Source organism: Corythoichthys intestinalis, chromosome 12 (genome assembly GCF_030265065.1).
Source record: "Corythoichthys intestinalis isolate RoL2023-P3 chromosome 12, ASM3026506v1, whole genome shotgun sequence".
NCBI lineage: Eukaryota > Metazoa > Chordata > Actinopteri > Syngnathiformes > Syngnathidae > Corythoichthys > Corythoichthys intestinalis.
The window spans coordinates 45,533,668-45,549,365 of record NC_080406.1 but is presented as its reverse complement, the minus strand read 5'-3'; the positions used below and the strand labels follow the sequence as shown (position 1 = coordinate 45,549,365).

Genomic DNA, 15,698 nt, shown 5'->3' with positions numbered 1-15,698 from the left:
AGAATATTAATGGTTTAAATATTTTTCATCTCATGAATCGGATTGTTGGATATTCTAGTTTCATGAATTGCAACAACAGCATGTCACAGTCGTTTTAAATCCTAAAGTGCTTCAAGGTAGCATTAAATGACATGACAAAGCTCAAATCAGGGTTAAATTTTGGAGTGCCTCTGTGGGATTTTTTGTTTCTTGGCACAGCTGAAACTCAACAGTCGCATGAAAGTGTAATTTCCAAAAGGACAAATGTAGAAAACATGAAATCGCAATTCATTTTCTTATTTGTTATCTTACAGCACAAAGAGACAATTGGAGTGAATAATATAACCATAGAATCAAGGGCATAGGTTTGCATGGGATGGTAGGGACATAACACTACCAACTTTTCAGGATGCTGAAATTGTCCCCACCAACTTTTAACTAACCCTATTTGCATTATATAATGGCTTCAGTTAAAGAGGTCATTTATATTGTCTTCCCATATTTTGTAAGGATAGAATTGACCCGACCATTATTAAGTGAATTAGAGTACTTTCATTATGCTCAGACTTACATTGACCCCTTTTCACTTGCTGAATGTGCCAGTGCATTTTTTTCCCTCAAAGGCACATTTGATTGGCTGAGGACTTAATACCCCGACCCCCCCCCCCCCCCACACACACACACACACACGCCACACGCATTCACAGCCTAACAGAAATACAACATGCCGCCTCCTTCGCCCCCTTTGAAGACGAGGGATATTTAGTGTTTACTTTCCGCCAGCAGTAGCCATCGTAAGTAATGTAAAAGGATGTCAATGTTGTCGAGGTGGGGAACACAATACTAATTTTTATACTGAAAGTCCGACCTGCGTCAGAGTTAGCATAACATTAATCCGTGTGAATTTCTGGAACTCAAGGAGAGAACTGCATTGAGAGAAATGTCCTCACATGTTTTCTACTGTTAACTTTAATTAAACTGTAAGATATGTAGTAAACTAAGGATTACCCCTTTATAGATAGTTAATTGATGATTAACAAGTTTTTATTTCTTGTGTATGTTAATATATTTTGTGCTCAAATATTGCAAGTTAAATTTGCTAACGAAATCCAGACATTTATTCTGGAAGATTTCAAAATGTTTCTTTAGTAGTTTTTGAAAATAAAGGTTTGAATCAAACGGTGTATCACCTGAACCAATACACATGAAAGTTGGTATAAGTCAATACAGATTTATTTTTGCATTGATCATTTAGCCTATCAATTAATTAGGTTAATTTTGGTGAGAAATGAAGCCCTGACCCCGTTCACCCAGTCTGTTTGGTCTTATAAATGTCCCGTCCCCAGCAAAAATAGTGTACATGCAGGTTATGCTGTTAAATAGTCCCTACCAATGTTGAGATCAAACCTACGCCCTTGCATAGAATAAAAAGTTTTTTTCTTTTTTGGTTGAAAGCCGTGAATTGATGATTTAAATACAAGCTGACTTGAAAGTATTTGTTCCTCTGTCAGAGTCCTCGCTCATTTCCCAAAGGGTGGAAGTGTTTTGGGTCCAGTAGCATTTCCCCGACCCTCTGCAGAAGCCGAGGGTACCAGTGCACTCCATCAGTTTGTTGTTTTGCGGGACCCATCAGGGTGCGGACCAAACGCAGCGGGGCAAGAACCCAGTGGGCCAAATGATGATTGTCCACAGCAGCATAACATGATGCTAAAACTCTGTTCACCACTATAGACCCGTGCTGGGTCAGCGGGGCATACAACCCAGTGCTCTGCCTCTCCTCGACAAATGTCACAAGAGCTTGCGTTGTCTCCGTCCCATGCGAGGTCAAAATACACTGACCCGGCTTCACCTCACTGGCAAATGATGTCCTCACATCTTCTTTGCCGATTCCATCTGCACAGTCAGTGATGAAAATGAGGTGCGCCGCTGTGAGCGTTATATTATGTCCAGTGTTGGTTCCAATGTGGGTGAAAATCTTCCTGACGTTAGACTGGAGATCCAAAAAGGATAGAACTGGACTGTAATGAAGTGGACCACGCCCATCAGTTGTTGATGAAGCCAAAACACGGTCACCGGGATGAAGGTCATGCATCTGTTTGGTAACTCCGTTCTCAAGGGTAACTTGAGCATCGCCTGGGAAACAACCACCAGTTTTGGCTGCGACAGAATGTTCTGTAAAATTGAGACATAAACGTAAACATGACGAAAATGGTCATACTTGAACTCAAACACATACATCCGAAATGTCAGTGCTCCATAAATCAAGTTAGACTTTGACACAGTCATAAGTCCAAAGTCCAATATTATCTCGGCGGATTAGTGGCAGAATCTTTATAACGTCTTAAACGTCTTTTCAGTCAGCACTGTTGCACATATATAAGATAATGAACACAAAAAAACACAAGACATCAGCTCAAACCAACTTAAATTAGGTGCATGTCAGTGTCACCAATAATTTATAGGGCAACTGGCTATTAAAAACTAATCTCAGCCACATAAAGACACACCGTCCACATACAGTATGTGCGCACATTTTGAGTCCTGTCAGCCACAATATCAAATATATATTATATTATATCATATTATATCTGGGCTACTTCACTCAAATTATGACAACCACATACGTCAATGCCAAGTCTAATATATACAGTGCTGGCCAAAAGTATTGGTAATTCTGTGAGATAATGCTCAATTTTCCCCAGAAAATGATTGCAATGACAAATGCTTTGGTAGTATTATCTTCATTTATTTTGCTTGCAATGAAAAAACACATAAGAGAATGAAAAAAAAAAAAAAAAAAAAAATCATGATTTTACACAAATGGGCCGGACAAATGTTTTGGCACCCTTTGAAAAATCATGTGATGCTTCTGTAATTTGTGTAATTAACAGCACCTGTTACTTACAGTTGTGGTCAAAAGTTTACATACACTTGTGAAGAACATAATGCCATGGCTCTCTTGAGTTTCCAGTTATTTCTACAACTCTGATTTTTCTCTGATAGAGTGATTGGAACAGATACTTCTTTTTCACAAAAAACATTCATGAAGTTTGGTTCTTTTATGACTTTATTATGGGTGAACAGAAAAAAGTGATCAAATCTGCTGGGTCAAAAATATACATACAGCAGCGCTTATATTTGGTAACATGTCCCTTGGCCATTTTCACTTCAATTGGGCGCTTTTGGTAGCCATCCACAAGCTTTTGGCAAGCTTCTGGTTGAATATTTGACCACTACTCTTGACAGAATTGGTGCAGTTCAGTTAAATTTGATGGCTTTGTGACATGGACTTGTTTCTTCAGCATTGTCCACAAGTTCTCAATGGGGTTTAAGTCAGGACTTTGGGAAGGCCATTTGAAGACCTTAATTCTAGCCTGATTTAGCCATTCCATTACCACTTTTGATGTGTGTTTGGGTTCATTGTCCTGTTGGAACACCCAACTGCGCCCAAGACCCAATCTTCGGGCTGATGACGTTAGGTTATCTTGAAGAATTTGAAGGTAATCCTCCTTCTTCATTATCCCATTTACTCTCTGTAAAGCACCAGTTCCATTGGCAGCAAAACAGCCCCACAGCATAATACTACCACCACCGTGCTTGACGGTAGGCATGGTGTACTTGGGGTTAAAGGTCTCATCTTTTCTCCTCCAAACATATTGCTGGGCATTGTGGCCAAACAGCTCAATTTTTGTTTTGTCTGACCACAGAACTTTCCTCCAGAAGGTCTTATCTTTGTCCATGTGATCAGCAGCAAACTTCAGACGAGCCTTAAGGTGCCGCTTTTGGAGCAAGGGCTTCCTTCTTGCACGGCAGCCTCTCAGTCCATGGAGATGCAAAACACGCTTGACTGTGGACACTGACACCTGTGTTCCAGCAGCTTCTAATTCTTGGCAGATCTGCTTTTTGGTGATTCTCGGTTGAATCGTCACCCTCCTGACCAATTTTCTCTCAGCAGCAGGTGATAGCTTGCGTTTTCTTCCTGATCGTGGCAGTGACAAAACAGTGCCATGCACTTTATACTTACAAACAATTGTTTGCACTGTTGCTCTTGGGACCTGCAGCTGCTTTGAAATGGCTCCAAGTGACTTTCCTGACTTGTCCAAGTCAATGATTCGCTTTTTCAGATCCATGTATGTATATTTTTGACCCAGCAGATTTGATCACTTTTTCTGTTAACCCATAATAAAGTCATAAAAGAACCAAACTTCATGAATGTTTTTTGTGACAAAGAAGTATCTGTTCCAATCACTCTATCGGAGAAAAATCAGAGTTGTAGAAATAACTGGAAACTCAAGAGAGCCATGACATTATGTTCTTCACAAGTGTATGTAAACTTTTGACCACAGCTGTACCTGTCGCACATAACAGGTGGTGGCAATAACTAAATCAAACTTGCAGCCAGTTAAAATGGATTAAAGTTGACTCAACCTCTGTCCTGTGTCCTTGTATTTACCACATTGAGCATGGAGAAAACAAAGAAGACCAGAGAACTGTCTGAGGACTTCATGGGCATTTTTAAGGCTACAAGTCCATCTCCAAAGACCTGAATGTTCCAGTGTCTGCGCAGTGTCATCAATAAGTGTAAAGCCCATGGCACTGTGGCTAACCTCTCTAGATGTGGACGAAAAGCAAAATTGACGAGAGATTTTAACAAAAGATTGTGCGGATGGTGGATAAAGAACCTCGACTAACATCCAAACAAGTTCAAGCTATCCTGCAGTCTGAGGGTACAACAGTGTCAACCCGTACTATCCGTCGGCGTCTGAATGAAAAGGGACTCTATGGTAGGATACCCAGGAAGACCCCACTTCTGACCCAGAGACATAAAAAAGCCAGGCTGGAGTTTGCCAAAACTACCTGAGAAATCCAAAAAACGTTTTGGAAGAATGTTCTATAGTCAGATGAGACAAAAAGTATAGCTTTTTGGGAAAAGGCATCAACATAGAATTTACAGGGAAAAATACGAGGCCTTCAAAGAAAAGAACACTGTCCCCACAGTCAAACATGGCAGAAGTCTGATGTTTTGGGGTTGGTTTGCTGCCTCTGGCACTGGACTGCTTGACCGTGTGCATGGTATCATGAAGCTTGAAGACTACCAAAAAATTTTGCAGCACAAAGTAGGGCCCAGTGTGAGAAAGCTGGATCTCCCTCACAGGTCAATGGTATTCCAGCAGGACAATCACCCAAAACACACTTCATAAAGTACTAGAAAATGGTTTGAGAGGAAACAGTGGAGACTTCTAAAGTGGGCAACAATGAATCCCTACCTGAATCCCATAGAACACTTGTGGAGAGATCTGAAAATGGCAGTTTAGAGTAGGCACCCTACAAATCTCAGAGACCTGGAGCAGCTGGCCAAAGAAGAATGGTATAAAATTCCAGCAGAGCCTTGTAAGAAACTCATTAATGGATACCGGAAGCGGTTGTTCGCAGTTATTTTAAAGGTTATACTACCAAGTATTAGGTTGAGGGTGCCAATACTTTTGTCCGGCCCATTTTTTGAGTTTTGTGTAAAATGATGATTTTTTTTTTTTCCATTCTTTTTTTGTGTTTTTTAATTGCAAGCAAATTTAAATGAAGCTTTACCACCGAAACATTTGTAATTGCAATCATTTTATGGGAGAAATTGAGCATTATCTGACAAAATTGCAGGGGTGCCAATACTTTTGGCCAGCACTGTATAGTTTATGTGTGTGTCCCAAAAAATGTATACACTCTTTAGCAGTTGGTAACCAAATTGTCTATTGATTTTTTGTAGATTAAACCCATTTAATCAATGATGGAAGCAGCCAGACTAAACTTTGAAGAAAGTAAATTCGTTCTCAAATGCTGCTGGAAAAATGCAGTTCAAGTGTGAACAAGTCAAATAAATAGCTGCAAAATGGTGTATACATTTTTTGGGTCACCCTGTGTGATTTGCTATCAACATTGGTCAACAAAAGATTTGTTGCATTTGAGCAAAAACCTTTTGTTACATAATAGCTCAAAAGTAATAATATGTAGCAACATATGTTATGCCATGTCCTAGGCAGCAGCTACAATGCAGTATGTGCTGTAATGCTACCAGTGCTCCAATATGAAAAAATCAGTCACAAGTGACCAACTAATGTTGACAACCATTAAGAAAAAAAAATATATCCATCCAAATGGTTGAAACGTTCAACAGGTATTGATTGATATATATGGAGAATCTCTACAAAAGACCACTGATATAAGAATATCGAAAATGGCGATGGCAAGAAAACTAAAGCATACAGAAAGAAACTGATGGTCGATCTGAAATCAGCAACCCAAAATTGTATAGATTATTAAAAAAAATGTAACATAAAATGGAAACAATCAAACATGTGGCCCAGTCTAGTCATTTTGTTTGTCACTGTCTCTGTGTATCCTTCACTGTGTTAACCTTCGACACAGTGGTAGTGTGGCCGAGTGGTCTAAGGCGCTGGATTTAGGCTCCAGTCATTTCGATGGCGTGGGTTCGAATCCCACCACTGCCAACAGCATTTTAGTCGGACAGGGGTCAAGTGGTTCGCACTTCCGCCTCAATCACATTTCTGGGATTAAGGTTTCAAATCTGGCCTACCTGTATGGAGTTCGTATGTTCTATGTTCCTCTGGTTTCCTTCCATATGCCAAAAACATGCACTGTAAAATGATTGAACGCTCTAAATTATACCAAGGGTTTAGTGGAACTGAATGGTGGTTTGTATTCGTGTGCCCTGCGATTGGCTGGCAACCCTGCCAACCACTGGATAAGTGGGTCGGAAAATGAATGAGTCTAGGTTCCTACTGCAATGATTCTGATTTTTTCATGTTTTTCTGACTCGATAGAGGCATTAAGTTGACGGTCTGAATGTGACAAGTCGCATTGAAGTGGAAATCAAAATATGATAACCCTGGAATGGCATACAGCCAGCATGTGCAGTTATCGGTTTTGATGCTTCTGCGGATGCGGGTTTGCTCAGCGCGTGTCGGGCTGCGAATTAGTGCGCATGCGTCATACTTGAATGTCCTCAATGGACAAAGGCAGTCTAAATGGGCACGCCAAAAAACAGATGTGCCAAAAAATTTGGAATTGTGCATTGAGTCCTGCGGTATGAAACTAGCCTTAGTTAAATAAGTGTCCTCTAAGGATTTAAGTAATGTGTAAAATGTTGAAAACTCAATAAAATTTAATTAACAAATGCCGCTTATATAGACCCTACCCACGTGACGTCACAACTCCGCTCTCCTGACTGGTGCCGCCCACTTGTCCGTCAACACATCGTGTTGACCTGTTACGGCTACGTACATTCCTCCTATTTACGGCGTGTTTTTCTGCTCGTTAACATTAATAATCAAAATGGTGAAGGCGTGTGTGGCGGTCGGTTGCAATAACAGAGAAGATAGACGGAGAGACTTGAAGTTCTACCGGATTCCGAGAGACACGGAGAGGAGAGAGCGAGATGGGCTGCTGCAATTCGACGAGAAAACTGGGCTCCAAACGATTACCACAGATTATGTAGTAGTCATTTTATATCTGGTAAGATGCATTTAATATATATTTAGAGGGTTTTGGGCTGACAACCACAATTAAGATCATTGCTAGGCTAATCGCCGACAACATACACGTATGTATGTAGTGAGAGTGCTATCGCTAAACCATATAAACATTAAAAGCCCTAGCTCCATTGACAAATGACATGAAATACATTAGACTTGACAGTGGATGTTAGCAAGAACAAAAGATTTTGAATTGAAAATTTCGTAACTCACCTTCCGAGCACAAGATTCCTGCCGAATTTTCGTGGACGAGGACCTGTTTCACCCAACCAGCAGCGTAGCATTTATAAGCCTCCAAGCTCTTAAAGTTTTTCAAACTTTCGTAAGAATAGGCTGATTTTGTGTGGACAAGATAGTTGTAAATATCAGGGTCAGGCAGAGACGGCGAAGGCAGCCGGTCAAAAATCATCGATTTAGGCATCAAATATGGATCTGGCGATTGTATAGAACGAAGCTTTTCGACATAACGCCTTTTATGCAACACATCCAGTGAGTTTACGGCATCAGAAAGCACCGGGTCTTCCATGAAATGCATTTTAAATTCCTCGATCAATTGAAACCAATGCTAATACAGAGACAAAATGACGGGCAAGTGGGCGGAACCATACAGCGAGCACGTGGTTTTATGACGTCGGTGGGTAGGGTCTATTGAACTTTATTTTCAAGTGACTTATGAAGGCTGACACATATTCAGGGGTGAAAGTGGGCCAGAACGGTCAGGAACGCAGTTCCGGTATAAGATTCAGGACCGGAATGCTGTTCCTGTATAAGATCCGGGGCCGGAATGCTGTTCCGGTACACGGTGCTTTGATTCCGAAAATATGACGGCAACTTTCAAAACGCTATGTAAAAAAAACAAAAACAAACAAACAAAAAAAAAAAAAACAAATTCGAAGCTGCCACACATGCATTTCATCTCCAAGAACAAAACAATCTACCAACATCAGATTTACATACACAAGTACAACAAGCATAATAAAGTGATAAAGTGCTTGTGTAGCGTAATCCGTTTCCACCAATATTTATTATTTATTCTAATCCACACACGGTATGGAGTTTTCCCCAGCTGCTGTAGTTATCTGAGTCTGACGATGATGAGTCACGTCAGTGTGCGAATGCACGCAGCAAAGCAAAACGCCTGGACTCATTTATCCGTTCAATTGGCTGACATACACGTGATCAGCAGAGATAGTTAGCTCTGATTGGTTCAAATGTGCATGTTTTCTGGAACAGCAAAAAAAAAAAAAAAAAAAAAAAAAAAAAAAAAAAAAAAGTTGAATTGATGCGACAAAAAAAGGGCAATGCAACATAAAACGGAGCAAATCTTTAAGAGCAACAAAAGAGTTGAGGAGCCCTATTTATCATATCTAGTTTTATTTGCTCTGATGGGGAGGTCCAGAACATCTCAGCTGTCAATGTGCACTTTGGACTTGTATTTGTTCATTTATGTTAGGCTACTTATTCATTTCCTTATGATTTAAAAAAGTCAATGTTTCCGCAATCTTCAAAATATATTACATTTCACTCTGCATAATATAAGTCATTTGTACTTATTTTCTGAACGTATGTTACTTGTATGTTTGTTATTTAAAAAAAAAAAACTGTGCTACTTGCATTTCTACTTGCTACTTGCATTTCAGTAGTTTAAGAGGTTTGACCCCCCCCCCCCCCAAAAAAAAAAAAAAAAAAAAAAAAAAAATCATAATAATAAAATTTCTGGCAAGAAATTATGGCCACTTCCTATGGCCCCTGCACATATTACATAATAGAGTTTACTCCCTTGTGACTATGTATTTCTGAGCAATGGGGCTCTTTAAGACACTTTGAGACAAGGTGGCAAGAGGAGGTAGTGAGCAAGAGGTAATGGATAACTAGCTGATTGTATCTAAGCACAGCCTGGGGTCAGATAGACAGAAAAGTACGTTTGGAGGAAAAAAAAGCAAGTAAAGGTGAACGTGATTGAGGCAGGGAAATCTAAAACAGAATACAAGTAAAAAAAACTGTTTACACAACTTTCTGGAATCAAATTTAATCAGTTTGCAAGACTGAATAAACTTAATCTACACTCATATTTGATTTATGCATGTGGGTGTCTTAAGTAAGTCTTAAGGTGGTCAAATATTTGTGAAAGGTGTGTATCTCCAAGTATGAGACATGCAGAAAAGGAGGCCTGCAACCAAGAGGTGATAAGACTCAGATAAGAGATCTGAGAGAAACTTACAGAGGGAAAAGAAACAGCAAAACAAAGAGAGAGTTAATCATCTCACAGCCTACTAACCTCATCGGACTGCTAGAATGTAGCTTGGCATCAAATAACTGGTGGTGCCAGACTTGGGCCTCGAAAATGTTTTAAGTTAGAATACCTTGTGATGGAATGTATTCAGCTATTGTTAGCTTTCAGGCCAGTAGATGATTTGTGTTCCATAAAGGGTTATGCTTCAAATATACAATCAGTACCTTATCTCTTATCTGATTATTTTTAAGTGCTTCGCTTCTAAATAATAGACAACTGTCGAACTCGAACACTTTATAGTAAATGCAACGTGATTATTTTGCAGTGACGATAACGACATAAATGAGGCAGAATTTACATCCTGGACGCATCACGAAAACTGGCAAACATTCACACTTATTGATAATTTATATGTATTTAGTTACAGTGATTTTGGACACTGAAGATAAATTAAATTAAGAGTATTCCATTGACAGTGCATGTTTTTGGGATTGTGGGAGGAAGTCGCAGTACCCACAACTGAAGTTGTACAACATGAAAACTCCTCACAACAAGGCCCCTCCAACACAGATGAAAGGGAGCAGTGTGAACAGCTATTTTACTGTAGCAACTACGTGTGAATCAGAGATTATCAAAAACCAATAGAGTTGTATATTTCATATGAATAAATATTTGAATTTGATTGCTGTCCGAGGATATGGACCAGAAAAATAGCATTGACAACAATTATGTGGTATGTATAGCATAGATTTGGCATTCACAAATTCACATATTAAAAACACATCAGAACTTGTATTTGCTGTATTTTGTAGCAACATACTGTACAGTCTACAATACTATCAGCCGTAAACACACCAAACTACAGTAATTGTTCACTCTCCAATCTTCTGCTCAAGCATGTGCCCCTAGCAGAAGAAAAAGTTTGCCTACATGCATGTTTACTCACGTACTTTACTCTCGGTCCATAACTAATTAATCTAATGACAAAATCAGAAGCATATAAAATTGACAAACAGTGAGTTAATACATGTTCCCATAATTGATTTGGCTCATGATACTTGTAGGTTCACCAAAGTCGGATTGAACATGACATTTAACCTAGGCAAATCCATTACAACAGTTCAGCAGGACATCGCTAAACTCATCTATGATGGTCAATTCATGCTGTCACTTGTGGATCCCTCAGGCTCTTGACAGTAAACACAGAAGCGTAAGCGTCTAAAATACTATTGAAGCGGTGCCAAGCGAGTAGTTTTTATCTTATTACCCATATCAATGGTGCTATTGCTTTTTAAAATTGGCTTCGCAACGCGTTTTTCTTACAGAAAACGAAAAGATCATTGCCTTACCTGACTTGACGCTGCAATGAATATGGGCTTTAGACTCATAATAGACCCAGTCAAATCCAGCTTCTACAGCAAGTCGAGCCAACATGGCATACTTGTTTCTGTCTCTGTAAATATGTAACACAATGTCACTTAATGCAACACTTTTCACAAGGCACCAATTCCTAGTGTATATTAGTAAAATTTAAACTTATACCAGAAGCACTACACTTCCAATTGGTGGAATTTGCCTCAATTTCACTCCAAAACATTGACTTAACGCTTATAGGGCAACACACAAAATTGTGGTAATTAAAAAAAAAAACCTTAACCTCTTAAGGGTTTAAATGACAACAAAGGATATTTGCAAATACGATACAGTATATATATATATATATATATATATATTTTAAATAAATAAACAGAATTTTAATAAAAACAAAATTTATAAAATTAAAATATATTAAAAAAGAAATACTGCAATTTTCGGACTATAAGCCGCTACTTTTTCCCCTCATTTTGAATTCTGCGGCTCATAGTCCAGTGCGGTTTATCTATTGATTTATTTGGATTAATAGGTAACACTTTATTTGACAGCGGCATCATAAGACTGCAATTAGACCATTGTGACATGACACTATCATGGGCGTCAATGAATGCTTATGATGGATGTCATTAAGTATCATCTGGCAAATTATGTCACTAACTCCATTTATGTCCAGCTCAGCTCTTTTACATCTATTCAAAAGTGAGATAATTTTGCCGCATGACACAAAATGACATTTGCCATAACCATTCATGAATGCTCATGACAGTGTCATGTCATAATTACGATGGTCTTATTACAGTTTTATAGCGCCACTGTCAAATAAAGTGTTACCAAATACCAGAGCTAGCAATTAATGAAACAACTGGAAGAGTAACTGAAGAAATAATTAGCAGAGAATATGAATTTTGATTTTTACGTCCATAGCACTGCAATGCATGCTAGGAGGCATGTTGGACAACAACAGTGTTGACAGCACGTGGCAGCAGAGGTTGACTGTCTCCCCCATGGGAGCAGTGATGGCCAAATGAAACCTCTTGAAGCAATGATGCTTTGCAGCCAATTGGTTCAAAGCTTCATGGTGGTTCATTTCATCTAATGACAGTCTTATGATGCCGCTATTGAATAAAGTGTTCCCGGTTAATATCTTTTGGTGTACATATCCCATAATACAACGAGGACAGCTGTGGTTTATAGCCCATTGCGGCTTATCTCTAAACAAATGCCATTTTTGTGTCAGATTTGGTAGGTGACGGCTTATAGTCAGGTACGCCTTCTAGTCCGAAAATTACGGTACACTCACGTTATTTTATCATTTTATATTTTTATTTTCATGGTATGGTAAACTCAAGTCCAGTACCTTCAAACTGGGATGAGTGGCTGTGAATGCTCACCTTTCAATGCCATTGATTGCAGTTACCAGCTGGGAGGATTGGCAGTGAATGATCGCTGCCATCCCTCCCAGTAAAAATGGATTGGATATCAAGTGCCGTCAATCGTAGCCAATGAGTTAAATGACTGGCCTATACAGTAATATGTCAAGACTTTGAATGTTCAAAATCAGCCATTTTTTTGTGTGGACACAATATATACAATATATTGTCTACTATACTGCTTACCTGTCTGATGTGGTGATGTCAACAGCACGGCCCTCATAATGCAGCGAGTCCTCTGAGTGATGGCCGTCTTCATCCCAACCCTCTGTCACTCTCAGCTTCACACCAGGCCACATGTTCATCACAGAAATGGCCAGGGAGTTCAACTTGTCTTTACAGCGCTGCGAGTATGAGATTAGGAATGCCATTAAAACCAGTGTATGAGTGGTTGCTTGGTTGTGCCGCAAGCTAAAGAGATAAACAGCAGTAGCTATCTATTTTTGTACAATCAGTAATGCACACAAACCATCAAATTACTAGTTGCCAGTGACAAGTTGTGTAACCTTAAAAGGTATGTTTTTTTTGTCTTTCTTACTTGTGAAGGCTCACTAGATCTGTTGGTGAAAGAGTCACTGAGTTCAATGAAAACATGTGCACATGTAGCTGAGTAAATGAGCTGCACTCATGCAAAGAAGTGTACGAAATTGCCCATTTATTGCATTCTATAAGTACCGTATTCTTCGGACTATAAGTCGCACCAGAGTATAAGTCGCACCAGCCCAAAAATGGCACAATGAAGAGGAAAAAAACAACAACATATAAGTCGCTCTGGAGTATAAGCCGCATTTTGGGGGGAAATTTACTTGATAAAATCCAAAATATAGAACAGATATGTCATCTTGAAAGGCAATTTAAAATAAAAATACAATAGAGAACAACATGCTGATTAAGCGTACAGTTTCATAATGTTACATGATGCATTAACAACGAAATGCGAACTTGGCCGGTATGTTAACGTAACATAGTTATTAACCTTTATTGCCAAATGTATCACATTTGATACACCTACAATTTGTTGATTTTGAGAGTAATTCAGAATTTTGACATTTCTTTTTGAAAAAAAAAAAATAAAAATGATGGATGCAACTTAACCATGCATCTGCAGGTTCCATGAGAAAAAATAAAGAGGATTTAGCTAGGGTTATAGATACTAGAGAGATTATTATTACACATATTCATTTTGACATTTCTTTTTACAAATTTAATAAAAAGGTTTCATTAGGACCTTATTTTTCAAATTTTGGGATTCTCTGATAATTGCTCCATGTTGCAGGTCTTTAAGAGTTAAAAGTTATTCAGATAACTATAGCACAAAGAACATGCTAACAAGTTTACCAAACCATCAGTGTCACTCCAAAACATCAAAATAACATGTGAAATGATATAATAATCTGTTAATAATTTCACACATATTTCGCTCCAGAGTATAAGTCGCACCCACAGCCACTCTACGAAAAAAAACTACGACTTACAGTCCGAAAAATATTGTATTTGACTTTCTTCACATGCTAACATTTCTGTCCACAGATTTATTTTTAAAATCTATATTTTGACGATGATGTCAATCATGCAGCTCTTTTTGATTTTATCACTCGTATAACTAGAATGAACATTCACTGCATACCTTCCAGTTCAAATTGATTGGACGTCAAGCATCATCAATAGCAGTCAATAAGTTATAAAATGTCCAAAATCAGGGTGACTACTACCATTTCATGACAAGGAATTGTTTTGGTGTATAATTTGGTGTAAACATTCCAAATAACTCAAATCAGTAAGGCTGTTTATCATTTGGTGGAAATCCCAGCAGCTTACTCCAGATCCAAAACTCCGGAGGTGAAGCTATGAATCAATGAAATCCATCATTTTGGTTTAAATATTTAACTGACAGCAAACACGGAGCACATAGTTTGATGCGACTGTGAGGTTTGCTCGTTTTGAAGTGATTCATGGACACGGTTAACCATACAGGATTTAAATCACTTGCATGGGACAAATGCGTGTCTCCGTCTGCACATGAGTGCACTGCAAAGTTTTCCCAACTCTCCTCCTCATCTTCTTCCTCCTCCTCTTCCTCATCTTTCTCACCTGGGTCATCAGTCTGTCCGCGCCGGTGTCCTCTTCATCCTTGAAGATGATATCTGTGTTATAGTTGGGTGTCAGCTCCTTGAAGCGTTCCGAACTGCGCGTAATTTTGCCCTCGGGACGCCCGCTCGCCCCCAATGTCTTCTCGGCCACATTTGGGCTGAATTGCTTGTAGGCTAACGGGATGAGCTTCTTTGGAAGACGCCTCTTGCCGTATCCCCTCCCTGGTCCACAGCCCTGCGAGGCAGGTGCGAGGAGGAGGAGAACCATGGCGCACAGAGAGGCGGTGAGACGGAATAAAGGGATCCGCATCGCCCCTCGGAGGGAGCCCTCTCCCGAGGGAGATATGCGTCTTCAGTACGTCTCCGGTTCACCTGTCGAGTCCATGGTCCGGGACAGCTGCGGTCCCCAATTGGTCCCAAAATCGCTCTAGTCCAGCGGGCAGCTCAACATCAGGACGCAGTGAGCGACAAATTTCCACTTGAATGAAAAAGTTCAATAGCTCTGCCTTGTAGAAACAGTCGTGGGTGTGCAGGCTGTAAAGTCCGTGGATTTAAACAAACAGGTTCAAAGTCGATGAGGTGGGTGAGAGAGAGAGAGAGAGAGAGAGAGAGAGAGAGAGAGAGAGAGAGAGAGAGAGAGAGAGAGAGAGAGAGAGAGAGAGAGAGAGAGAGAGAGAGAGAGAGAGAGGTCTTTGCACGTCCTTTTTTTTTTTTTTTAATGTGGTGGTCTCTGTCTCTTCTTTTAATCCGTGAAAAGTGTCACAACATCCCCGAGGATTGCAAGGTTGCTGTTTTTTTCTTCCACTGAGAGGACAACGCGTAACAGGCTGCAGCTTTCCACTTGAATTGACTCCACTTGAGTGACGAGCTGTTCCTATTTCAGACCGCACCCTGCCAGTCCTGCCCTCCTCTCCCTCATGTGTCCCCGCTTTGCCACCCACCCCGCCCCTCGACGTGGGCACAGTGCGCACGGGAGAATCCTGTCCACACACACGCACAATCAAATGCAGTGACAAACATGCAACAAAGAACAAATCAGTTGTGTCCT

General features: G+C 39.8%; 1 protein-coding gene and 1 non-coding gene across 2 annotated transcripts; one reads left to right on the top strand and one right to left on the bottom strand.

Moving 5' to 3' along the window:
- Positions 1–673: 673 nt before the first annotated feature.
- Positions 674–15,205, bottom strand: LOC130927426 (indian hedgehog B protein-like). Its single transcript, XM_057853243.1, has 4 exons — positions 14,652–15,205; positions 12,747–12,904; positions 11,106–11,209; positions 674–2,151 (listed from the first exon to the last, which is right to left on the bottom strand). Exons 1-4 carry the CDS (start codon positions 14,958–14,960, stop codon positions 1,487–1,489), a joined length of 1,236 nt encoding a protein of 411 aa, XP_057709226.1. The 5' UTR covers positions 14,961–15,205; the 3' UTR covers positions 674–1,486.
- On the top strand, positions 6,398–6,479 carry trnal-uag (transfer RNA leucine (anticodon UAG)). The gene has a single exon. It is a non-coding gene; the product is annotated as a tRNA-Leu (tRNA).
- Positions 15,206–15,698: the final 493 nt, after the last annotated feature.